Here is a 26,790-nt window from a genome sequence, read left to right as displayed (position 1 = left end):
TTCAGTTCTTGGAAGGCGTCGTCCGCCTTCTGATCCCAACAGAAGCGCACTCCTTTCCGTAACAACCGGGTAATCGGGGCTACCATCTCGGAGAAGCCCGTAATGAATCGGCGGTAGTAATTGGAAAAACCCAGGAACCGTTGTACCCCTTTAACGGACTCCGGGGGGGGCCAAGACAGGATGGCTTCCACCTTCTGGTTGTCCATTTGAATGCCCGCTGGAGTGATGACATGCCCCAGAAACTCGACAGTGGTGACGTGAAAGACGCTCTTTTCCAGCTTTACGTACAGACGGTGTCTACTCAGCTGCTGAAGGACAGAACGCACATGCTGCACGTGTTCTGCGATGGTCTGCGAATAGATCAAGATGTCGTCTATGTAGACAATGCAAAAGACGTCAATGAAGTCCCGTAACACCTCGTCGATAAAGTACTGGAACGCTGCGGGGGCGTTACAGAGTCCGAACGGCATGACCTGGTATTCGAATAAACCGAATTTTGTTCGGAAGGCAGTCTTCCATTCGTCGCCTTTTCGGACTCTGACTAGATGGTACGCACCCCGCAGGTCGAGCTTAGTATACACTGAGGCGTCTTTTACCTGTTCCAGGAGATTAGTAATCAAAGGCAGTGGGTAACGGTTTTTCACGGTGATGTTGTTCATCGCTCGGAAGTCAATGCATGTCCTCAGATCGCCCTCCTTCTTAGCTACGAAAAACAGAGGAGAGGAGACTGGAGACCTGGAATGACGAATGAATCCATTGTCCAAATACTCGTCCAAGTAGGAGCGAAGGTGGACGTTCTCTTTCTCCGTGAGAGAGTATATTCTGCTGCAAGGCAACGTGGAACCGGGAATCAGGTCTATCCGGCAATCGAACGAGCGATGCGGTGGCAAGGTGTTGGCTCCTTTTTTGTCGAACACGTCTGCTAGGTCCAGGTATTCCTTGGGCACAGCTGCTTGGGAAACCAACCCCATCCCCTGTAAAGGCATCGATCTCGCTTGTATGGAGCGTTTCCCGAGGAGGTGGTCTTTGGTATAACAGGAGTCACAACAATGCTCCGAGTCCAAGTGGATGATTCTGGACACCCAATCGACGCGAGGATTGTGCTTTACCAACCACGGCAACCCCAATATCACCTTGAATTGAGGAGCATCGATGACGTCAAGGCTGATGACTTCGGCGTGCTGATTGATAAAGGACATAGTCATGTTCTCGGTGTGGTGCCTGATAGGGCCGGATGTTAGGTCTGTTCCATCAACTGCCTTGACGGTCTCGGGTTGGGCCTTTGATATTGTGGTTATGCCTAAGGCACGTGAGAATGCGGTGTCTATGAAACAGCCTGTAGCACCGGAGTCCAACATAGCCGTTACTTGCCAGGTTCTGCCTTCCTGGTTTTGTAAGGAAACATCCATCCCTATATGGTGAGTACCGTCGAATACAGCAGGGATCGCGGCATTGCCATATGAAGAACCCAGAGGACGGATCCCCTTATCTACTGGGTTGTCTCGTTTCCCGCCTTCTCCGTTTTGGTGATGGGCAACGCGAACGGCCTCCCGCTCCGGGGCTTCGTGGGCTTCACCGGGCATTCCCTGACGAAGTGTCCGCTTTTACCGCAGTACAGGCATTGATTCTGTTTCCTCCGTCGTTCCCTTTCCTGACTTGACAAAGGACCTCTGATGCCCCCGTTTTGCATAGGTTCAGTTGCTTCGCTCTGGGGACCGAGCTCTTCCTTAGTCTTCCGGGTCTCCTTCTCCCCCATGGACAGGAAGCAGTTGTCGCTGCTTCGTCCTTTATCTGTCCTTCTTTCCTGCAAACGAAAGTTCATCTTCACCACCAGATCGATGAAGGGGCCGATTTCCTCGGGTGGGTTGGGGAACTGTGAAATGAGGTCCTTTAGTTCATCTCGTAATCCCCGATAAAACACCGACACCTTTTTGTCCTCAGGCCACTGGGACTCAATCACCAGTCTACTAAATGTGGTTATGTAGTGAAGGAGATCTTGGTTGCCTTGCTTGAGGCTGAGTAACGCGTTATCAGCGGCTTGCACGAAGGTGTGCCGAGCGAACATACGTCGCATAGCTTCCTTAAAGGTCGGCAGGTGGTGCAGCATGGGGTCGTCGTGTTCAACCAACGCTATCGACCACTGAGCGGCGTCTCCGCCCATGTACGACAGGATGTAGGCTACTTTAGATGCATCGTCAGGAAAGGCAGTATTCCTGGCCATAAAATGCAGGTGGCATTGATGGATAAAGATGCCGTACTTGGTACTGTCGCCATAGAACCGTTCCGGTGGTGCCAGCTGTACTGGATGAGGAGTGATAACTTGAACTGCAGGGTTCGGGTTGCTGGCAGCGGAGGGCCCCCCAAACGTAAACGTCGGCGGTCGTAATATTCCGTCCTGCATGCCCCTGTGGCTCGGGGTGGTTCCCCAAGGGGTGGCGACCTCTGTTGACATCTGGCCCTGTAGGGTAGTCATGTCGTGACGTAAGCTGAGGTTTTCTGCCTGTATGGCAGTTAGCATGGAGGCAATGTCTTGCAAGGTGACCTCTGGGTCGCCCATGTCGTCTGGGCAGAATGGTAAACGTGGGCTTCGTATTCTGTCAAGTGCTCCACAAGACTTACCTCTGCTTGTGCAGCGATTCCGCAGAGACGACAAGAGCGCCCGTCCCTGTACCCACCTGACCCTCGTGGACAGTAGAACCCAGCAGGGATGAGATGGACGCAGGGAAAGGAGCCTGAACAACAGCGGTAGGTAGGCGCGCAGGGTATCTCGGAGTGGCCTATAAACAGGGAAACTAAGGTCAGTGAAGAACCCCAACACACCGTAGACACACACACAGATATATTTCCTGTCCTAGACTCAGGGAACTCACCATACTGCGGTGACGAAGGTCGCAGCACGGCAGTTGTTCAGGTGAGGTGTGTAGGACAGGTTATGCAGCAAATCAAAATTCAGTGCTTTTGCACAAAGGTCAATGGTATTAAACGCAACTTCCCAATAACACTCCGGGAGGACGAATGCAATGTTAAACGCTGCTCCAGTGTAGAGAAAACAAAACATCAAGGCGCTTCTGCGCGAAAAGGCAAAAGGTCATCAAAGGCAAAATCATCAAGGGCAAAATCATCTAGGGTAAGGCAGAACTGGCGCGGTGCGCTGGCAAAATCATCAATGGCAAAAACATTCAGGGTAAATCAGAACTGGCGCAGTGCGCTGGCAAAATCATCAATGGCAAAAACCTTCAGGGTAAATCAGAACTGGCGCAGTGCGCTGGCAAAATCATCAATGGCAAAAACATTCAGGGTAAATCAGAACTGGCGCAGTGCGCTGGCAAAATCATCAATGGCAAAAACCTTCAGGGTAAATCAGAACTGGCGCAGTGCGCTGGCAAAATCATCAATGGCAAACAAAGAGGAGAACCCCTTCAAAGGAACTAAGTGTCACGGGAGGGGCAAGGGTTGGGGAACCTGATACCTGGAATGCTTTCCAGAGAGAGGACGTTGGTCGTTGCAGGTTTCCCGCGGGGATTGAAAGCGTTCGCTTTCCGCTGGTCAGCTTCGGGACGCTGTCTCGCGCTCGGGGAATCCAAAGGAATACGAAGCGCCGAGCCGGCGGGAAACGCGGTGTTTAAGCGTTTCCCCCGGAAGCGCTTCTCTGACCCTTGCGCTGAACGAACGACTAGACCGGTCCTCGACTTCTACCCGGAAGTGAGTATTCCGGGTCGTATCTGTGTGCGTGTCTGCAGTGGCGAGGAACGGCAAGCGCCGTAACGTGACACAAACTGGTTAACTGCCATCGATAAAGACAAGGGATCAGATCAGTGTTTTGCAGAGAGTGTCTGATGCAGTAAAAATTCAAGTTTCTAGGGCCTTCCTAAAAGGGGTCTCAGTTGTGATCTGTCGAAGCTGAGGGGGAAGTTTATTCCATGCCTTTGAGCCTATTGATATAATCGATTTTCCACCCTTCGATACCAATCTAAAAACTGGCATTTTCAGCAGATTTGCATTTGATGATCTTAAATTACGGGTGGGAGTGTAGCGCATAAACCTTACTAGGAGATAATGAGGGCCCAAAGGATGAAAAGCCCTAAATGTAATGATGAGGACCTTAAAAAGGACACGTTTATGAATTGGCAGCCAGTGGAGTATTTCCAGAGCTGTTGATGCAGATGACCTCCTGTGCCACTTCAGCACTAGACGTGCTGCGGCGTGTTGGACCATTTGAAGCTTGTGAAGGACCGATTTGTTGGTACCCGCATAGAGGCTGTTAAATAGTCCAATCTGGACGTAATAAGAGCAACGGCAACTGGGGAGCAGATCAAAAAATGTCTTTAGGCTTTTTATGATGTGAAAACAGGTGCCGGCAACTGCCAACGATTGTTCGGCATTGAATTTTGTGGAGGACCTTCCCCTTCTGCTTCGACAGATCCTCCCGAAGAGGCAGTCGGATCGGGGGATCCACGCTCATACTGAGTAGCTCGGGATACCAAACTCTTCGAGCCCAGTCCGGGGCCACAAGAATGACTTGGCCCCGGTCGGGCCTGATCTTCAGCACGCAGGGTAGAACTGGTATAGGCGGAAAGGCGTACAATAGATCGCAACTCCACTCATGACAAAAAGCGTCGCTGAGCGAGTGCCGCCTTGGAAATTTCAACGCGCAGAACTGCTGACATTGTACTTTCTCTTCAGTGGCGAATAGATCTAACCAAGGCTCTTCCCACTGTTGAAAGAGACCTTGCGCCACCTCCGAGTAAAGACGCCATTCGTGATCCATCATGCACCTTCGGTCGAGCTTGTCCGCCCTGCCAAGTGTTGAACCGCCAAGGAAATGCCTTGACCTTCTAGCCATGTCCAGAGACGCAGAGCCTCCTGACATAGCATCCGCGACCCCACCCCGCCTTGCTTGTTGCAGTACCACATGGCGGTGGTGTTGTCTGTGAACACCTGCACTACTCTCCCCTTGACAGAGGGAAGGAATGCCTTCAGTGCAAGTAGGTTCGCCCTGAGCTCGAGAAGGTTGATATGGAGCCTGGACTCCGCCGAAGACCAGAGGCCTCTGATCTCCGCCTCTCCCATGTGGCCGCCCCACCCCAGGAGGGACACATCCGTCACCACTGTGTGCCCCGGTTGGGGAAGGGAGATTGATCTGCCGCTGACCCAATGCTGGTTCGTCAGCCACCACGGCAACTGCTGTGCAGTACCCTCCGAGATCTGGACGTACTCAGACAGGTCCCCTTGATGCTGCGCCCACTGGAACTTCAGGTCCCACTGCAGAGCCCGCATATGGCATGATTGGTCAGCAGGATGCAGGAGGCCATGAGGACCAGCAGCCTTATGGTCATCCTGACCAAAACCCAGGACAAGGGACGAAAGATCGGAATCTTAGCCCGAATGTCCTGGACTCGCTGTTCGGGAAGATAAACCCGAAACTGTTCTGTATCCAGAACCGCTCCGATAAAGAGGAGCTTCTGAGAGGGAATCAGGTGCGACTTTGGCACATTGATGGAGAACCCCAGCAAGTGCAGGTGGTCAGCCATCGTCTGGAGGTGGTAGACGACTGCTTGGGGCGAGCCCGCCTTCAACAGCCAATCGTCTAGATAGGGGAAGACTGAAACCCCTGATCTGCGCAGATGAGCTGCGACTACCGCCATCGCTTTCGTGAAAACCCGAGGGGCACTGGTAAGGCCAAAAGGGAGCACGGTGAACTGAAAGTGCTTGTGGCCTACCGTGAACAGCAGGTAACGTTGGTGGGCCGGCAGGACGCGGATATGAAAATTAGCATCCTGCAAGTCCAACGCTACCATCCAGTTTTGCGGGTCTAGGGCAGACAAGACCTGAGCAAGTGGGAGCATCTTGAACTTCTCCTTCCGGAGGAAGCGATTGAGGTTCCGAAGGTCTAAGATACGACGCAGGCCCTTGTCCTTCTTTGGAACCAAGAAGTAGTGGGAGTAAGAACCACGACCTACTTCTGGCGTCGGAACGCGCTCAATGGCCCCCTTGGTCAAGTGGGCCGCAACTTCCTGCTCGAGAAGTACCAAGTGATCCCCCGACATGCGGTGGTACTGAGGTGGCATAGCTGGAGGGGTAGTCTCGAAGGGGAGGGAGTAGCCCCTTCGGACCATATGTAAAACCCACCTGTCTGAAGTGATGGTGTGCCAGTGGGGGAGGTGATGCTACCCACTGGCGTTTGGTGGGCCTGAAACACCGGACTAGGAAGATTTGGAGGCAGTGGCGGCAGGGGTGGTGGTGGACTGACCCGCCCGCTGGCTCCGTGACCCAACTAGGCGGGTCCCACATCCGTGGCTGCGCTGAGACTGTTGCTGCATAGGCCTGTCGCTCATAAACGAACGTGCTGGATCGCCCCTTCCTTGGCCACGAAAGGAGCGAAAAGCAGAAGTCGAAGGAGTGCGCGTGACCGAAAGGCCCAAGGACTTGGCCGTAGCCCACGAGTCCTTAAAATGCCCCAACGCGCTATCTGCCTTATCGCCAAAAAGGTGAGTGCCATCAAAGGGCATGTCCATCAGAGTGTTCTGGACATCCCCTGAAAAGCCAGTCGTACTCAGCCAGGCGTAATGGTGTAGCGCCACTGTCATGGAAATCGCTCTGCCCAGCGAGTCGGCGGTGTCAAGGCCACAACGAATCGTGAACTTGGCTGCGTCTCTCCCTACTGCAATAGCTTGAGACAGCACCGTCCGGGCCTCCTACAGACACTGAGGCAGCACCTGTGCACCGTATCCCACACAGCGTGGGAATAATGGCCCAAGAGGCATGCGGTGTCCACAGACCGCAACCCTGAACTGGCGGAAGAGAATATCTTCTTCCCAATGTTCTCCAGTTTCTTGGATTTCCTGTCTGGAGGTGCGGAAGGGAATTTGCTGGGGGACGCAGAGGCTTGGACAACCAAGCTCTCAGGGATAGGATGTTGGGAGAGGAAAATGGGGTTGCCTGGGGCCGGGCGATGGCGTTGGGCCACGGTCCTATCCACAGGAGCCCCTGTGTTGGGCCTGAACCAGGTGCCCAAAAGAACATCTGAAAGTGCGTCATCGAAGGGCAGCAGCAGCTCCGCAGAGTTAGAAACTGGCCAAAGCACTTCTGTCAGGAGGTTAGTCCTGACGCCCACTGTAGGGAGCTTGAGGTTGAGAGCCTCGGCCGCCCTACGCAACACCTCTGAATAAGTACCACCCTCCTCCGTAGCCATGGTAGAAGGAGACAGTGCGCCAGGTTCTGGAGAAAAATCCAGTCCACCTTCGTCCTCCAAATCCTCTTCCGAGTCCAGCTCTAACTCGCATTGAGCTGTGAGGGGGTCCTCAGACCCCTCCCAGTCCTCCTCGTCCTCTATAACCTGCGAAGCAGGTGGGAAAGGAGGTGGGTGGATAAAGGGATAGAAATTCCCCATCGACATCAGAATCGGTCGACACCCCTCCGGCACCGTGTCCACTTGGGGAAGGAAGCCGGGTACAGCATCGGCCGGGCGGCTGGCACGCCGATGGAGGTCGTATGAGGCCAATCGGCATCGGCTGTGATCCAGGCATGGACCACAGGGGTCTCGAGGCGCCGAGGCCGGCGCCGTCGATGACGGCGGGGCCGGCGACGAAGGAAGGCGAGGATCCCTGGTCGGGCCCGCGGGCCCCGAAATTGCCGGCAGGGCCCGACGGGCCAAGTAGACAGGCCATAGCAGACAAGAATTCCTGCAGCTGGGCCAGAGTCGGGTAGGCCGTTGGCAACTGTCTAGGCGCCTCTGCACCCTCAACCGTGTCGCACGACAGGTTAGGGAAAGGTGAAGAGCGACGCCGCTTTGTCATACCTGACCCCGAGTGCAAAGACTTCGTTGAACGATGGTGGCGGCTCCACGACCGGTCCCTCGACCTCCCATGGGACCGGGACCTTGAACGGCACGGAGCCGACTCCTGGGCCTCAAGCAACTTTTGGGACCGCTCCCGCAAAGTTTTCGGAGCCGTGACCTGGCAGTCGGGGCACGACGAGGGGTCGTGGTCGCGCCCCAGGCAGTAGAGACACTCGCGGTGTGGGTCCGTCACCGACATCATGCGGGGACAAGCCTCGCAGGACTTAAAACCAGGCATCCCTATACACCAGGAGTCAGAGACTCAAAAGAACAGAGACAAAAAGTCTCAAAAAGCTCAGTCAAAAATTGGGGGTACCGCTCTCTCCGGATCTGCGCTTGCTGGCGCGGAAAGAGAAGAACTGACGTCAGCGTGCGTGGGCACGTCTAAGTAGCTGCAGCGATGTCTTCTCGGTGACTACGAAACCACCAACGTACATGGAGCCGCACAACGACTCCTACCGACGCACAGGGGTACTGCTGATGAAAACTTTCCGGACCAGTCTGACGCCTAGGGGTAATTCTAAGGTAAGGAATCTATCACTAACGTGTCTCTTTCAGATAGCCTGGCGCGATTCTTCCAGGGTTATTGGTTTGAAGGTTTTCATACCTGCTCTGTCAGTGTCTGCAGAGATTTCAATACTAGTACAAGCAAGACTAGGAATAGGAAAGTCTTTTTGTAATATTTGTACTTTCTGTTTAAAAAAATCTGCTATGTTGTTACAGAGACGCGGAAAGGGTGGGATTTCTTGTTGCAAGATATTAGGATTCGTGAATGAGTAAACAATTTTGAAAAACGCTTTTTGGTTGCAGTTGGAGGTTTTAATAAACTCAGTGTAATAAGCTTTCTTGGTGGTTTTAATCAGGGCGTGATATTTTTTGAGGGCTACTTAGAAATTCCTTAGCTCTGTCTAGTCATAGTTCCTGCGCCATCTGAGTTCAAGGGACCTGATGTGACTTTGCATTTCTTTCAGAGGTAGCGAGTACCACGGGGCTGAAGGCTTTTTATTTGGGCTGCCGTGATTTCAGGCCGGAGGTACCAAGCGATTTCTCAAGGTGAGTATCCACTGTTCAAAAAGCTGGTTGTCTGTTACCGGGTCTCCTGACAGGATGGGTCTACACACCCATGCCTCTGGGAGGAGGTCAGGGTGTGCTATCAATTCCTTCCACTTGGGCCTGTCCTGTTGGTGTGTCCTGGTGCACTCCTTTACAAGGGGCCTATCTCTTACCAAGATCTCAAATAGGATGAATTTGTGACTGGTCCATGTGTGTTCAACTGGAGGCTTAACTATAAGGGTTTCTAAGTTGGAACAAATGCAATCCAACTTATGGCCAGCATTGTGGGTGGCAATTAGGGATCGTTGTGTTAGGCTGAATATGTCCATTGTCTCCTTGAAGCAGGTTGCCCCGGAGTTATTATGTGAGTCAAGGTGGATATTGACATCGCCTAGCAGAGTGAAGTTCGAAAATCTGAGGGCCAGTGCACTTACCACATCTCCAATATTGACCTTATGGGGTCCCGGTGGGCGATAGAGTAAAACTCCTGTAAACGCGAAGGAATCATGTAATTGAAGAACCACTAATAGGTTGTGGCTTTACATGAAATGATAAAATTAGAGTTAGAAAATATATTCATGAGTGGGTAATTTCTAAGACTGCAGCTTTTTTTTCTTCCAAACATTTACATTTTCATGGAAGCAAACATACAAAGCCCCATTGGCCAGAACTCTTAAAAAGCAAGGCACATGTATCATTTCTTTTTCTTATCAGAGATAAATATGCATTGTCGGGATATAGAAGCATGCTATATAGTTAGCAACACCAAGCAGTACCAACAGTCTCATTTTCATCACACCACCTGTAAGTTGTCAATGCCAACACCCTTATCGCTCAGAGATGGAATTGCACCCCTTTGATCCATACGCAAAACTATTATGTCTCCACTCCCACGGTGTTGATACGTTGCACCAAAAGAAAGTTTTATTTGCACTAATTTTGATCTTGCTGTAGAATAAAATAGTTTCTTTGAGAACCCCAGATATCTCGGGGTATAGACTGGGCACCTGCATCATGGCGAAGTCTCACACCATGATTTCGCAGGGAGCGGACTCTTTTAACCATTCCCATGTTTTTGGTAAGAGACCTTTCATCCAAGTGTTTAACAGATAGCATTTTGTAAGAAGGATTAGTATTGACACCAGTCATCTGGACGACCAGGAGAGAGATTTGACATCACAAAAGCAATAGATTGGGGGAGCTCTCTATAAGGTTCTCCACTGCCTCTCCAATAATTGTCGCCACCTTCCTCCAGTGTGCAGACACCCGTGGGCAGTCCCACGCTAGTGGAAAGAGCCCGCTGAAGTACATCCACATCTTGTGCAACCGGCAGGTCACTCTGTGTCTATCTTACGTAGGAAGCTGGGGGGGGGGGGGGGGAGTCAAAAAGTCTGTTGATAAATTTAAAATGAATTATTTTGTGTCTGTTATTAATCAATACTCTCTTAGATTTCACACAGCAATATTTGCACCCTGCTGGATGGATCTCTTTACCAAGGTCAGCTTCTCATTTGACTAGTTTGCTGTAGCGAAGGGTATAGTTTCAGTATATAGTCTAGACAGCCAGGATATCCAGCCCCTATTCTGCAGGTATTTGAGCATCTGCGTGAGTGGAATAAAATGTGGGTGCTCATTTGGAAAGAAGGGTCAAACTAGTAAGTCACATACAGGGATTGAGCAGCATGGTAATAGCGTTCCATTTCCGGGACTTGAAAGCCACCTTTCTCACATGGAAGCATAAGGGTATCGCATCTGAATTTGGGAGTCCAAACAACGCCCCATACCAACCAAGTAAGTTGTGCCTGCAGTCTCCCAAAAAAGGATTTTCACAGCAGAATGGATATGTTATTAAAAAAATTATAGAAATTGAGGGAGTACCAATATTTTAATATTGGCTATCCAGCCTGCCATGCATAGCAGCAAAGCAATCCATTTCTTCACTCTATTGGCTGATTTTTCCATGGCCGGGCCACAGTTGTCTTGTAAGACCCAATGTTTCTTTCTATTTATCTGTATACCTAAATATCTGATCGACCCATCACACCACTGCATCGGGCAATCCAGGTGTGGTTTCATCGAAGCTTCTGTTATTTGTAATAGAAATGGTACCAAATTTGATAATTTCATTAATTATTGGCATAAGGTTGACATCAGGGTTTTTAACAAATATTAGGATGATGTCAGCTTATAACAATAATACTTGTTTATATGGCAATGCAATGCCACTGTTCAGGTGGTGGTCATGCATGCAAGAGCTCCATGGCTAGCATAAAGAGGAGTGGTGAAAGCGGTCAGCCCTGCCGCGTACATCTAAAAATACAGAATGCTGCTGATGGGCAGCCATTAATGGTGAGATTTGTCATGGTTTCAGTGCATAAAATCTTGATGAGCTATAGAATGTTGACGCTGAACCCCAACTTACATAAGATCCACTGCAAGTTAAACACCTTCTCTGCATCTGGAAAAACTGACAAAGCGTTGACCTCAGTGTGGATATGGAACATGGGGCATACAATAGTCTGATTATTAAAGGTGGCTGTGCCCAATACAAAATCAATTCACTCTGGTAATACCAGTCCTCTCATCAGTGGATTGAGTCTATTTTGTACCACACAGGTTTGAGTCTCGTTGTTGAGGTTGGTAGGATCCAATCTTGGGGATCTTTACCAGGTTTTAAGATAATTGTTATCAACGCCTCTTTTACCATGGGGGATAGCTGTCCTTCGTTCATTAGACAGCACCCTGCTACCCAATAGGTGCTATGGGAGTGATGAGAGATACAACACTCAGAATGAGAGAGAACTGTCTGGAGCAGACCAGGTGTGTCAATGATAAGCAGCATTAAAAATATATATTGATAAACAAGAGGTTGGGCAGTCAAGGAGGGAGTTCTGTTTATTACAAATATGACGCATATTCAGCAAAGACTGCATGCAGTATAGAAATACAGCTTTTTGGAATTAATGTTTTAATGCAATCCAAACAAGTTATCTACAAGGATCTAACAGAATGTGCACATGAATTTCAATTGGATGAGTGGAGAAGTTGGGTGTCACAGGCAGCTCATATTTAGCAGACATCAACTACAGTAGACGTGTTTCGTCACTAATACTTTTTCAAGGCTATGATGTTCTAATTGCGTATTGGGAGAAAGTTCTAGTTTGCTGTACTGTTAAGGGCACAGAATTGGATTGATTACATTTACATATATGAATTTTATGGTAGAGATCAACGTTCAATGATGTTTACTTACAAGATGGCTGTACAAGCCTAAGTAAACAGTTATAAGGATACTCATTAACACTTGGATTTGACCAGTATTGGCTGTATCTTATATGGATTTGCCATTGAACACTGTCTGCTACCACTTAAAATATATATAGTTTATTTCAATTCATTTTTATTTTACCAGACTTGCAGTAACCATCGCAGACCAAGATGAAAGACTGCATGAAAAAAAAGCTTGTTTTCTGGAGTCCTTTATTTATGATCTAGTGCCAATGATGTGTAGGATTCTGAATATTGTGGAAACAAAACTATGTTGCACTGGTCCATAATTGAAGTTTCCATACCAAATAATTGGTTTTCTGCAGTAGAAGAAGCTAACCTTGAATCCACACTGACTTCGAAGGGGAGGAAATTGATATGAAGACTCCATACTCATTTCCGAATAAAAATGTAATGTGTTATAAACACATTCTTAGACAACCTCTGAATCACATGAACCTGGGTTAGTATAAATGTGTGTTTCCTTGGATTAAAAGATAAATCAGTTTATCCCCTTAAAGGGTGATTTCTGGTTGAGAAGAATGGCGCACACTCAACCTCAAATTGGCGAAGGAGTTGACACCAACATGGGTATTTTTACTTTCAATCTGGTAGGCAAAACCTTCCACAATATAGTTATTAATTTTATAACAGTTTTCAATAGTCTACTGCAATTTGGAGTATTAGTGATCCACCCAGACAGTGTTACATCAATATATAGATAGAAAACAAAGAAGCAAAGAAAACAAATTAGTTGATAAGGAATCACAATATCTTCCAAAGATCAAATTACTCCACGCAAAGATGGAAAACATACATTTTTAGTCGTTTTCTAAAAAAACAAGGATGATGGGTGAGTTCTTTTTTGTGATAATAGAAAGTTGTAGCATCAGGGAAAGATTGTTTCAAAAACTTTGGGAGGTTTTGAAATTTGAATCTTTAAGATGGAATTAATCATTGATCGAACACGCTGTGTCCACCAAAGATGGAATTCAGGTTAGCCACATCTGGCCATATTTCCTGGTGGAGCACTTTACAGGTGAGAAAAACATTTTTATCCTAAAGACAGACTGCATTACAGTATGACATATAATCTTGGCTCACAATGGATAAGGTTGTGTGGAACAGATGACAGGATTTACGGTGTGATACTTGATCGAGTAAAAATACATCGTCAGTCTTTTTCAAATGGCATTTCGATTGTGAGGCCGCGTTTTGAGTAATGGTCATATTTCTTGTTGTAGATTATTCTACTTTTCTAAAAGTGGAGTCTGAAAGTTACTGGAGACCGCCTTATGAAGGTGGGGTGTCAGTCCCTTTTATAGTGAGTACCAGTCCTGAGTTGTTGTTTTAAAATATTCTTGGTGGCATTTGGCACATTTGTGGGATGCATTAGAGCAATCAATCAATCAATCACTGGTAAAGCGCGATACTCATCCGTGAGGGTCTCAAGACGCTGAGGAGGGGGGGGGAGCAGCTACTGATTGAACAGCCAGGTCTTGAGGAGTATCCTGGCGTTCAGCAGGTCCTGGGTCTGTCGTAGGTGGGTGGAGAGGGTGTTCCATGTCTTGGGGACGAGGTGGGAGAATGATCTGCCGCCGGCGGTCACTCTGCGGATGCGTGGGACAGTGGCTAGGGTGAGGTCAGCGGAGCGGAGCTGGCGGTTCGGGGTGTAGAAGTCGAGTCGGTCATCGAGGTATGCTGGTCCAGTGTTGTGGAGTGCCTTGTGAGCATGGGTGAGGAGCATGAAGGTGATCCTCTTGTTGACGGGGAGCCAGTGCAGGTCCCTCAGGTGGGCGGTGAATATGGCTGTGGCAGGGGATGTCGAGGATGAGGCGTGCAGAGGCGTTCTGTATGCATTGGAGTCTCTTCTGGAGTTTGGCCGTGGCTCCCGCGTAGAGGGCGTTGCCGTAGTCCAGCTTGCTGGTGACGAGCTTGCTGGTGACAAGGGCCGGGGTGACCGTTCTTCTGGCTCAGGTAGGGATCCATTTGTAGATCTTGTGAAGCATGTGGAGGGTGTTAAAGCAGGAGGAAGGCACAGCGTTGACTTGTTGGGTCATTGACGGAGAGGAGTCCAGGATGAACCCCAGGTTGCGTGCGTGGTTGGTGGGTGTTGGTGCAGCTCCCAGCGAGGCCGGCCACCAGGGGTGGAGCCAAGGATGAGGACCTCTGTCTTGTCAGAGTTCAGTTTCAGGTGGCTGCTCTTCATCCACTCGGCGACGGCCTTCATCCCTTCGTGGAAGTTGGTTTTGGCGGTGGCGGGGTCTTTGGTGAGGGAGAGGATCAGCTGGGTGTCGTCGGCGTGTGAGACTATGTTGAGGTTGTGTGATCGGATGATGTTGGCGAGCAATGTCATGTAGACGTTGAAGAGGATTGGGCTGAGGGATGATCCTTGGGGTACGCCGCAGGTGATCTTGGTGGCTTCGGATCGGAATGGAGGGAGGCGGACTCTCTGGGTTCTGTGGGTGAGGAAGGAAGTGATCCAGTCCAGGGCTTTGTCGCGGATCTCTGCGTTGTAGAGGCGTGTGCGAAGGGTGTGGTGGTAGACGGTGTCGAAGGCGGCCGAGAGGTCCAGGTGGATGAGGGCCGCAGTTTTCTCCGTTGTCCAGTAGGGCCCTGATGTCGTCAGTGGCGGCGATGAGGGCAGTTTCGGTGCTGTGGTTGCTGCGGAATCCGGATTTTGATGAGTCCAAAGTGTTGTTTTCTTCGAGGAATTGGGTCAGTTGTCTGTTGACTATCTTCTCGATAACCTTCGCCGGGAACGGGAGCAGGGAGATGTGTCGGAAGTTCTTGAGGTCCTTTGGGTCTGCCTTGGGTTTCTTGAGTAGGGCGTTGATCTCTGCATGTTTCCAGCTTTCAGGGAAGGTGGTGGTCTCGAATGAACTGTTGAAGATCTTACGGAGTTGGGGTGCGATGATGAAGCTCGCTTTGTTGAATATGTGGTGGGGGCAAGGGTCTGATGGTGAGCCGGAGTGGATGGAGTTCATGGTCTTGATGGTGTCTTCGTCGTTTGTGTGGTTCCAGGAGGTCAGGCAGCCAGTGTGACTGGGGGGAGGTGGGTCTGGGGTGTCGGCAGCTGTTGGAGAGGTCTGGGAGTTGAAGCTGTCGTCGATGTCTGTGATCTTGCGGTGGAAGAAGGTAGCCAGAGAGTCGCAGAGGTATTGTGATGGCGGGATGTCATTGGAGCTGGGGTTGGTGAGTTCCTTCACGATGTTGAAGAGATCTTTGCTGTTGTGAGCGTTGTTGTCGATGCGTTCCTTGAAGGAGGTCCTTTTGGCCGGTCGAATGAGTTGATGGTGTCTGCGGCTGGGGTTCTTAAGGGCTGCCTGGTTGTCCGGTGTTTGCTCGTGGTGCCATTTCTTCTCTAGTCTTCTGCAGGTCTGCTTGGATATCTGGAGATCGGCGGTGAACCAGATGGCTCTTCTGCCGGTGCATCTGTTTGAGGGGTTCTGGATCGGGGCGAGAGTGTTGGCGCAATCGTTCATGCATTGCCTGAGGTTGCAGGCGGCTGTGTCAGTGTCGTCAACTTGTGGGTTTCGGGCGGGGGGGTGGTTAGGTGGCCTTGTTCCAGCTGCGGTGGGGGATTCTTTGCTGGTGGTTGTGTGCGGCGGTTTTCATGAAGGATAAGTGGATGCAGCGGTGGTCGGTCCAGTTGAGTTCTGTGGTGTTTCTGACGGAGACGTGGCTGCTGGCGGAGACAATGGGGTCGAGCGTGTGTTCGGTGGAGTGGGTGGGTGTTGTGACGAGCTGTGTGAGGCCGAGGTTGGCGAGGTTGTCCAGTAGTATGGTGGAGTTGCTGTCGTTGGTTCTCGAGGTGGAAGTTGAGGACTCCGAGGAGGGTGTAATCTGTGAAGGCTAGGGCGTGCGAGCTGACGGCGTCTGTGATGGAGTCGATGAACTGTGCCCGGGGTCCGGGGGGTCTGTACACAAGGGTTCCTCTGAGGGTGGTGTTGGGATCGATGTGGATCTGGAAGTGCAGGTGTTCGGCGGTGCCGACGGTGTCCTCGGTGCTAGCTGAGATTCGGAGGGTATTTCTGTGGACGATGGCGATTCCTCCTCCCGGTCTGTTGGTGCGGTCCCTGCGGGTGATCTTATAGCCATCCGAGGTTGGCTATGGCCACGTCGGGCGCCGATGAGGTGTTCATCCAGGTCTCATTCAGGAACGCAAAGTCTGGGGAGGATGAGTCGAGCAGATCCCAGAGTTTGATGGCGTACCTGTGGACGGAGCGGGTGTTGAGCAGTATGCATCATAGGTGGCTGTTGCCTGCCTTGGTGGGGGGGGGGGGGGTAGGGTGTGCTTGTGTACGCTTGCTGGTGAAGCTTCAGTTTCGGCAGGAGAATGGTCCGTGGGTGTGCTTCGGGGTGGCCTGGAAGCAGGCGGTCGATCGGCCGGTGTTGAGAGCGTGGAGGTGGTTGGCGTCGTACCGGTGTCTGGTGTCGTGGTGTTCGCAGGGGCCTTGGGGTCTGGCGCTGGGCGTGGTCCAGGCGCGGAAGGGCACAGACGGGCTTGCCTTTGGCGTGCCAGCTGCGCGACCGCGCAGCGGTCGCCATATAAGTAGGGAAGGGGGAGGGGCTTGCGGCTGGGAGGCGGGAGCGGGGCATGACGTGGCGGGAAAATAACGCAGGAAAAGCGTTATGGGCAGCACAGAAAGGAATGGAATGGTTAGAAGTAGAAGTATAATGTGGGGAAGAAATAAAAAGGAAGGAACAGGTGAGAACAGAGGGAAAAAAACAATGACCAAGAGTGGGACCCAGCAGGGAGAAGGCTCGAACCCTGCCTAGTCTGGATGGAAATCGGGCGCTGTCAGGCGGAGCTGCAAGAGGGGAGCTGATCTCGGACAGAGGGTCAGGGGTCCAGCTCGCGCTCCCCGCAGCGGTCGCCATATAAGTAGGGGAGGGGCTTGCGGCTGGGAGGCGGGAGTGGGGCAGGAAGCGGCGGAAACAATAATGCAGGAAGAGCGTTATGGGCAGCACAGAAAGGAATGGAATGGGAGGGTTAGAAGTATAAGTATAATGTGGGGAAGAAGAAAAAAGGAAGGAATAGATGAGAAAAGAGGAAAAAAAAAACAATGACCAAGAGTGGGACCCAGCAGGGAGATGGCTCGAACCCTGCCTAGTCTGGATCGAAGTTGAGCGCTGTCAGGCGGAGCTGCGGGAGGGGAGCTGATCCCTGACCGAGAGCATAGAGGTATTGTAAACAGGATATACTGACAAATGCCTTTCAGGTAAAATAATCTGACCAGCGTATCTGTGCCAATAATTCAAGCCACATGAGGTAATTATGGTGTCTTTCCTGAGGTATTTTAGACCCACCATTGTACTTTGTAGATGGTAACATGCAATTTTTTGTTTATTTTTGCAGAGTGGATAGCAGTTCTGTGTCCTGAGGAGAACCCCATAAAAGATGTTGTAGTGGGTTTGAAATGCGCTTTGGCCAGTATTTGTGCGCCTACTATTAAAAATGATGATTTGAAAAAAGAGTGACACTGAAATCCAGGAAAATAACAAGTGTTGCAGTTAAAAACTAAACCTGGCCACAGAAGTCATGATTCGTCAGGGGTGCACTGTCCATACAAAAGAGAGCAGGCGGATTCATTGAAGTGTCTTGTATATGTATATATATATTACTCATTCATAGCTCTTGTTCTGGACATTGAAAAAATAAGAACTGACCTAATATTGTATTGTATTAGTGTTTTTTGGTGTATTGTTGTATTCACATTTATTTGTCCAGCCGTACTTGTAAGCCTACTGTTAAAAATTATTTGAAAAAAGAGTGACACTGAAATCCAGGGAATTAACAAGTGTTACAGTTAAAAACTCAATCTGGCCGCAGACATCGCGATTTGTCAGTGGTGCACTGTCCATACGAAAGATAGCAGTTGAATTAATTGAAGTGTCTTATAGATGTATATATATGTTACTAATTTTTAGCTCTTGTTCTGGACATTGAAAAATGTATTGTATTAGTGTTTTTTTGTGTATTGTTGTATTCACATTTATTTGTCTAAATGTTTTTTTGTTTGTATCCACTGTTGTGTATCAGTTGATGTTGGTGGGAGGGAAGAACATTTATGATCCAATTTTGCATTTGGTCCTCTGTGTGTGATGAAAAAACTAAAGCCTTTGTATGATGTTTTTAAAAGAATAAATGCTGATTCCTTTTATTGAATTTAGCGTCCATGAATTAATTGGAGATGAAAAGGATCAGTCTGTTTTGGCATTGTATGTTTGTGTACCAAAATGGATAAGTAGCATTACTGCTTACATTATAGTAGAAATTGTGGGCAGAATGACGTATACATGAATGACATCTACTTTGGTAATTGTACATTAATCAGGAAAGCAGAAGGCACTTTCTCGAAGTGCTAACAATGAGGCTGCTGCGAGTCAAGATAGGCAAAAGTTACTGGGTTAAAAACAAGAGGAGAACTGACCTTTGGAAATTATTATAAAGATGACCTTTGTTAAGGTACTCAATAACTGGTCTGGTGCACTGTAAAGAAAAGTAATCCAACAAACTAATTTAGGAATTCAGTGGTAGGAACTGTAAAAAAGTCAGGGTATTAACTGTGGAGCCACTACCTGAAATATAGGATAGATTTTGAAAAAGCCTCTTTCATAGAAACTAGCACCTTCCCGAAACAAATGTACACACGTCTTCTCTTTTCTCATGCATATCTCTTATTTTACTGCTAATGCTTTTGTGAGGCAATATAATGATATGAGTACTATGCAATACAAACAAGTTCCAATGAAGGCACTGACTCAGGTGTGTAAGTCTTTCTATCCTCTCTTTTTAGGTGCGTTCTGAACAGCTAAAGAGTGGGACTGGATGGGGTGTTCTGATATTGAAGTATTGATCTCAGGTATCTCCAGTACAGTTGAATTTGCATCACCACAACGGAAGAGGAGCTTAATCTCTACAATGTGGGATTGAGCTCTTTGGGTTATTTTTGCCTGCAGAGTCTGATTAACCCAAGGATGCTTTGCACTGTTCAATGGTGTTTTTGCCAACGGGGAATCCATGTGGGGTACTGATGGGACTGGGTCAGATGTGTACAGATTGAGCGGTAGTGCGGGAGGCCACAGCTCATGATTAGTGCTTTCCCTTCAAGAGTACTGACAAGTGTGTTTTTCTGAAGGTTTCCCCTATCAAGTGTGCAGTGACGCCTCCAAAAAACGGGGGTGGCCACCTACTTAGCTGTATCACCAGGTGAGGCTGATTTAAGTACCATAACCAGTAATACATTAATCCTTGCATGAGTGGCACACTTCACATCCAGTGACAAAGTCTAGGGTTTCTTTCGATACTGATGCCTTCTTTGACAATGGCAAGAGATTGTTTCATAGTGGTCTTTTATGAACTCTGCAACATCAAACTTAAGGACTCACCAGATGCTGGTGTCACAGGCACAGGGCAACTTGTGGATGTCAGCCACCAAGAAAGCATATCCGAAACCGGATTTAAAAAACACCAACCCTTCCAGACATATTAGAACAGAGGGAAAGAGCAGCACTACCCAAACAGAGGTGCCAGAGAAACAAAACCCTGCATCCTTAATAATACGGACAGAAAGGGAGGAATGGGTGTCATGTTTGGTGTTGTATACATACAAAGGGATGGAGGTGGCACACAGAGAAGGGAACATGAAGAAAATGACAACATTCATTTTTGAAGAGCCTTTTCTGCTTCCTGCCTATCATTACAGGAAACTCCCAACCACCTATGAACAAGACAAAGCAGGACACCAATGTAACTAGTAGTAGCACCATATTATTGAATCCTGGAAAGTATTTTAGTTGACGCACAATTTAAATGAAATATGACAAAAAGCACGAATGTCCAAATTGCACTTGTACATCCACCAAATATAGCAGATGCTAGGTGTAGAAAGACAGGTGGGTTGGTAGAAAAGAGAAAATGTGTGATAATTAAGGGCTTATGGCTAAAGGCAAATCACCTGGAGGAAAATGACAATTATCATAATGAGGAACAATCTTTATTATGATATGCAACAGGTAATGCCTTTGTTCTCACCTCAAGATACAGCCACTGCCTCTGCACAGTCAGGACCATTTCTATTACTTCCAGGATAAGAGACAGAGAACGCTCCCAGTGGTCCACATCACGCTCAAAGGCTTTGACAAAAACTGAGGCTTTCATGGTGGACAGATTCACCTGGTTATCATCCAAGGCTTGGAACACCTCCTCTGTCCCCCTGAATTAAGAGAAAAGAAGCATAGGCATTAATCATACCACATTTACTTTCCCCTTCTTGGTGAGAAAGGATAACAGAGATTTGTAGGAAGCTGGCTCTCTATATAAACATAACATAACGTGTATTTGTAAAGCGCACGTTCACCCCCAAAGGGGTATCTTGGCGCTGAATTAGAAAACAAGTTACTTACCTGTAACTTTGGTTTTCCAGTATTGGTAACTTTCATAGATTAAAAACACACCATATAGGGTCTGAGAGAATTTTATAGACTCAAAACGGATTAAATCCCTCTATTCTATTAATCACAAAACAATACGTATAATCCGTGGTCTACAATACTAGCTGCAAATCTAGATAGATTTCTAGAACAAAGTGCACCAAAATTGCTCTCAGGCTGAGTGTAACCAAAGAGGATCAAGCAAGAGTACAAAAATTAGTAAACCGAAAAGAAAAGGACCCATTCAGGATTGTTGGAATCCCATCATTCACCAAAGTGACTATTGTCATCATTTGGGGTTCCAACCAAACTCTCCTCTGTCCTCACTATTCATAGAGGAAAGCTGAGTGAGTTGTATCCTCTATTGGATCTTTTCAGAGGGAACAGAGAAAACATAGAGTGAAGTTAAAGCTTGTATTTGGCCTTTAGGGGTATTTCCAATTAGCAAAGTGCAGTGCAAAAAGAGGAAGAGTGCATAATTAAAATAGGATTTCCAAGAGAGAAAAACATTTTTTTGACATTTTATACTCTCTATTGCATTCCTAAGTAAAACCAGTGCAGAAAAAAAGCTGTTCAAAAGAGTTCACTGCTTAGTGACCATTTATAAGCAGTGAACTCTATGTTCTTTCCAGAGTGCGCTGGTCTAATTCCCACTCGTGGCTCACAGATTTGAGACGACTTAGCGTATCCGCCGTCTTGTTGAGGGCACCCGGAAGATGCTCCGCCGAAAGAGAGATCTCATGTTGTATAATCCACTCCCAAAGCTCCTGAGCTTGCCTTGGATAGCAGACGAGACCTTGTACCACCCTGCTTGTTCACATAATGCATGGCCGCCGTGTTGTCCATACGGACCAGGGCGGTGGATCATCGGATTCTTGGAAGGAAAGCCTGTAAAGCCAGACGAATCGCTCTGAGCTCCAACAGGTTGATGTGGAGAAGGCATTGCTCGGGCTCACCTGAAGGTCTTGTAAGACTGCTCCCCAGCCTTCTAGAGAGGCGTCTGTTTTAAGTATTAGAGGAGCTGGAGTGACTGTGAAGGTGAGCCCCAGCGAGATATTGTCTCTGATCGTCCACCAGGTGGCTGCGTCTTTCATAAGCTGATTTATCACTATTTTGTCACCGAAAGAGCCTTCTGCTTGGCGCCATTGCAAATCCAATTGCTCTTGGAGCAGGCGCATTCGTAGCCTGCAATGCGGAATTAAGGGAATGCAGGATGAGATCGATCCTAGAAGAGACATGTAAAGTCAAACAGACAGAGACAGTCTTGTTTGTAGCCAACTGGCGGAGGTTATCAGCTTTTTCTGCCTTTCTTCTGATGGAAACGCTTTACAACAAGTTGTGTCCAGAATAGCACCTAGAAACTTGGCCGACCTGGACGGGCAGAGGACTTACTTTACCTTGTTAAGCTGGAGTCCCAGGAGACTGAAGAGTTGAGTGCATCTTTCGACTGCTTCTGATGGTGCTTGATAAGAAGGTGTTTTCACCAACCAGTCGTCCAGGTAAGGAAAAACCTGTAGAGTTTGTTTTCTGAAAAACGCTGCGACTGGGACCTTCGTGAATATCCGCGGTGCGGATCTGAGTCCGAAAGGCAGTACCTTGAATTGGAAGTGGCTCTTGGCTACTGTAAAGCGTAAAAACTTCCTGTGGGCCAGGTGGATGGGAACATGGAAGTATGCGTCCTCGAGATCCATGGTGGCCATGTAATCCCCTGGATTGGGGAGCCGCAAAATGTCCTGTAGAGATACCATCTGAAAAGAGAGCTTTATGAGATAGGTGTTTATCTCCCTCGGGTCTAAAATCGGGCGCCGTTTTTCTACGGTTTTGGGAATGAGAAAGAACCGGGAATAGAATCCCGTGCCTCGCTGAAATAGAAGCACCGGCTGTATCGCTCCTTTGAGAAGTAGTTGGTGGGCTTCTAGACGTTGAAGGTGTAGATTTTTGGCGGGTGTATCTGGGCTAGAGTATACATTTTCGTTAATTAGGATAAAAAATCCAATTGATGCAAGTAGATTGGATGATCAGGATCAGATATTTGTATTTTTTATTAGTAGCTGCAAAAGAAGAAAGGATGGCACAGCCAACACGTGTTTCGCCCCCTAATTGGCCATCAGGCCTGGGGCTTCCTCAGGGCTGTACATATACAATGTGAAACCAAGGGTTGAATTAAGACACAGTGTGGTAAGTCATGTGTATATCATGTACATAATAGTGGGTCGTAAGTATATAAACAAAGCGTGGGGGGGGGGAGAGAGAAAAATAAGTATAGGAAGAGAGAGTGGAAATAAAGTGAGAAAAGGATCAGGGTTGAGGTGCGGCGGATTGACAAAATTAAGGAAAGTAGGTTTTGTGGTGTGATTAAGAGCGGAAGTGTATAGGTGAGGGAGGTAGAAGTATAGTAGAATAGTTATGCAGAATATAGTAAGTTTGGTAGGAAAGGATGAGCGGTGTGATTCGGATATTGAGAGTAGGAAACGAAAAGTGGGTATATTTGGCGGAGAAAGTTAACATTTTACAATTCAAAAACATTTTACAATTTAATAAGCAATTCCCGGTTGTCAGGGTGCATGTTTGCGAGGAAAACATAGTACCAATAGCATTGTTTAGATTCGACGTCAAGCGGTCATATAGAGACAGAATAGAATAGGAATTGTATGTCAAATGGGAGCAGAGTAGTCAAAGGAAGTCAACAGTAATAAGTTAAATCATTAAGCGTTCCCAAAATTTTGTAATGAAATGACGCGATCATGTAACATATAGAATCGGTTAGCAACATTCAAAAAGTTGTAGATATTCACAAATCGGCATTACGGGTGTAAGTTTAAAACAGAGGCAGAGTGTCAAATGTCATACAAAAATAATAGATAAAAGTATAGTTACAGTATGAATTGAGAATGCCGCATCAAAGTTGCCGGGTCAGGCACGCGATAAAAGAGAGGAAAGTTGGCATTAGTTATGTCTTAATATGAACGGATAAAATGGTGCGTGGCGCCAAAAAGTGAATCAGTGACTTCGTGTGATTCGAGGTACCGGCGCGTCATGGGTCACAATGCCTAGTCTTTTACATTTTTTGGAGGATCATGTGACATGCAAGAATCGAATAGAGGTTAAGTTATACAGGTGATAGTTCCTCGGTAGGTACGGTCTATGTCAAAGAAGCAAGCACATGATTTATAAGAGTGGGACTGTCGCCGAGTGAAAGCAGTGCTCTTAGAGTTTCTATATACTGTAGGTGGTGAAAACCAGAAGTGAATGCTAGTCTATACGGAGTTCAAAATAGTGTTGAGTGTAATGCAAGGCATACGCATGCTCTAAGCGGTAAGGTGAGCAAGTTCAATTGTAATACTAAGCAGGATCAGGATTTCCTTACCGGGTTTTCGCGTAAAGTGGTATTTTTGAACGAGGGTTTGTGAACCCGAAGATTCTAAAATAAGGAGAAAGGACAAGGGAGAACAAGCATAGAAACGTATAAGCGGGCGGGAGTCTGATAGTGCAAAGGAGGGGGAGGGTGGAGGGGGGAGCAGGGGTTGGTGTCCCTTACCTTTAGTCTCGGCTAATGCCAGGTGCTGCTGGTGTCCGTGTTTTGGTGGTAATGACAGCCGGTAGCAGCGAGCAGTGAAAAGGCGTCGTGTGTGAGAACTTCCGGTTAATGACCCGGAAGTAGCAAGGTGCTTTCGCTGGGCACCATTTTGGATTGGGGTATATACTAAGGAGAATGCAGGGGGGTGAGCGGGATGGTAATATCGATCGTCAATTTAGACAGGGAATTGAAGTTTAAGGAAGAGATAAGTTTGTTGGTAGAGGTATGAGGAAAGTTGACACTTAAGGAAAGTAACACAGTGTGTCAGGTATGTAGCACATAGATACATTTGCAAGAATTTAGTATTTACAGCACATTTGTCAATTAACTCTGAAAAGCAAAATGTCAAAGGATCAAATTATAGAGGGCATAATTATGTTCAATTCCACACAATAACGCCCAGTGGTCATGGGGTTTGCATCCCGGTATGTGCACATATTTGAATGAGTTGCATTAAACGGAGGGCACGCTGTATGTTCTCTGGTTGCCTAAGGGGAAACCTCGGGTGAGAAATGTTAAGAGAGGCAGGTGGTGTTGTCATTAGGTTAAGGATAGCGGTTGAATCAGTGTGTGGGAGCAACTAATCATCTCCCAACCATATATGCATTTCCGCATCCTTATTGAGCCCCAGATTTGTTGTTCTGTAGTTCATTATCAGTTCACTTTCGCGTCTTCGTAGTTTGAGTTCACGGTCTCCCCCTCTTTTTGTTTGGTGTACAACCTCCAAACCAAAAAAGCGGAAGTCCTTTTTGTGAGGATGACTGTCTTCAAAGTGTTCAGTGATTTGATGGCCTGAAGTGTACTTATGGATGTTGCGGTAATGTTCCTGAATCCTGGTCCGTAGAGGTCTGATTGTACTGCCGATATATGGAAGGTTGCAGGGACAGAGTATCACATAAATACAGAATTTACTGTTACAGTCAATCCATTCTTTTATGATGAATTCTCGTCCTTCCGTTAACGGGACTCTTGTTGTTTTGTTGCAACTTAGTTTGCAAATGCTGCAATTTTTGCAGGTATGGAATCCTGGAGGCCTGTCCAGGAATGTACTGACCATGTTTCGTTTGTCCACAAATTCTGATTTGCACAGCATATCCTTCAGATTAGGTGCGCGTCTAAATGTTATCTCTGGGTATGTTTTTAGATCATGAGTGAGGTTTGGTGTTTGTTGTAACAAGTGCCAATGTTTCTTGAGGCTTTGTCTGATTTGGTGATGGCCGTTATTGTAGTCAGTTATGAAGCGTATTGCTGAATCGTTCTTTTTTTCTCCTTTGTTTTGTCTGAACATCTGTTTTCTTTCTATTTTGGCAACTGTAGTCATTGTGTTTTTTAGCATTGATTGTTCATATCCGCGTTGTGTGAGTCTAGATACCATTTCTTCTCCTTTCATTTTGAAGACCTCGTCCTCACTGCAGTTTCTGCGTGTTCTTAGCAGTTCTCCCTTAGGGATGTTTCTTATGTTGTGTCGTGGATGGAAGCTATCAGCGCGTAGAATCGAATTGGCAGCTGTTTCTTTCCGATATAGTTTGCTTTGTAGGGTGTTGTCTTTGACATAGAGAGTTACATCCAGAAAATTAATCTCTTCCTTAGAGAAGGTATGGGTTGTTTTTATTCCCCATGGGTTTTTGTCTAATTGCTTCAAGAATCTTTTGAGCAATGTCTCATCTCCTTGCCAGATACAGAGGATGTCATCTATATAGCGTCGCCACATTACGATATGGGCGGTGTACTTAGCGAATTCAGGGTCCCATAGCCAGAATTTTTCCACATGGCTCATTAGGATGCATGCGTACGGCGGCGCAAATTTGGCTCCCATGGCCGTACCGCGTATCTGTCGGTATATTTTTCCATTGAAGCTGAAGACATTGTTTTTCAAGCAGAAGTTAAGCATTTCCAAGGTCATTTTGTTACTTTCTAGTAGGTTTGCCGATTGTGTCCATAGTGATAGTTGTACTGCACTGAGTCCGTCCTGATGTTCAATAGATGTATAGAGACTGACTATATCTATACAAACCAATATGAAGTCCGGTTCCCAGGTAATGTCTTGTAGTTTGTCTAGAATGTCCTTAGTGTCTTGGATAAAGGATGGAATATCCTTCATGAGTCCTTGTAGTTTTCTATCAACATATTCCCCAAGCCTGGAGCACGGTGAATTGATACCTGCTATGATAGGTCTGCCTGGTGGAGGGTAGGTTCCCTTATGGATCTTTGGAAGGAGGTATAGAGTGGGCATAGTGGGGTGTGCGATGTACAGGAAAAGTTTTTCAGTTTGTGAGATAAGTCCGGAGGCGTACCATTTGTTGAGCATAGTTGTGATTGATTTTAATATGTCTTTTGTGGGGTCTGTGGTGAGGAGTTCATAGCAGGCCGTGTCGGCAAGTTGTCTGTTTGCCTCTTGGATGTAGTCGTCAATATGGAGTGTCACTGGGTTTCCACCTTTGTCAGCCTCTTTGACAATTAGGTCTTTTCTTTCTTTAAGGTTTTTGATGGCATTCCTTTCTTCCTGTGTAATGTTTTGTGGGAGGTATTTAGATTTTTTTCGGTATTTTGTGTGTTCATGTTCCAGATCATGCATGACTGCTAGATGGAAGGCATCAATGCTGTTGCCTGCGGGTAG

General features: G+C 47.6%; 1 protein-coding gene across 1 annotated transcript in view; it reads right to left on the bottom strand.

The window, feature by feature from the left end:
- The window catches only part of DNAH2 (dynein axonemal heavy chain 2), a 2,945,517-nt gene that overhangs the window by 2,104,478 nt on the left and 814,249 nt on the right, over window positions 1–26,790 (bottom strand). The window contains exon 29 of the mRNA XM_085638712.1: window positions 20,199–20,379. Coding sequence (XP_085494838.1) covers window positions 20,199–20,379 — 181 coding nt within the window. The remainder of the gene's footprint in view (window positions 1–20,198; window positions 20,380–26,790) is intronic.

This window comes from Triturus cristatus, chromosome 12, assembly GCF_964204655.1.
Source record: "Triturus cristatus chromosome 12, aTriCri1.1, whole genome shotgun sequence".
In the NCBI taxonomy this organism is placed as follows: Eukaryota; Metazoa; Chordata; class Amphibia; order Caudata; family Salamandridae; genus Triturus; species Triturus cristatus.
This window is presented reverse-complemented; position numbering and strand designations above follow the sequence as displayed.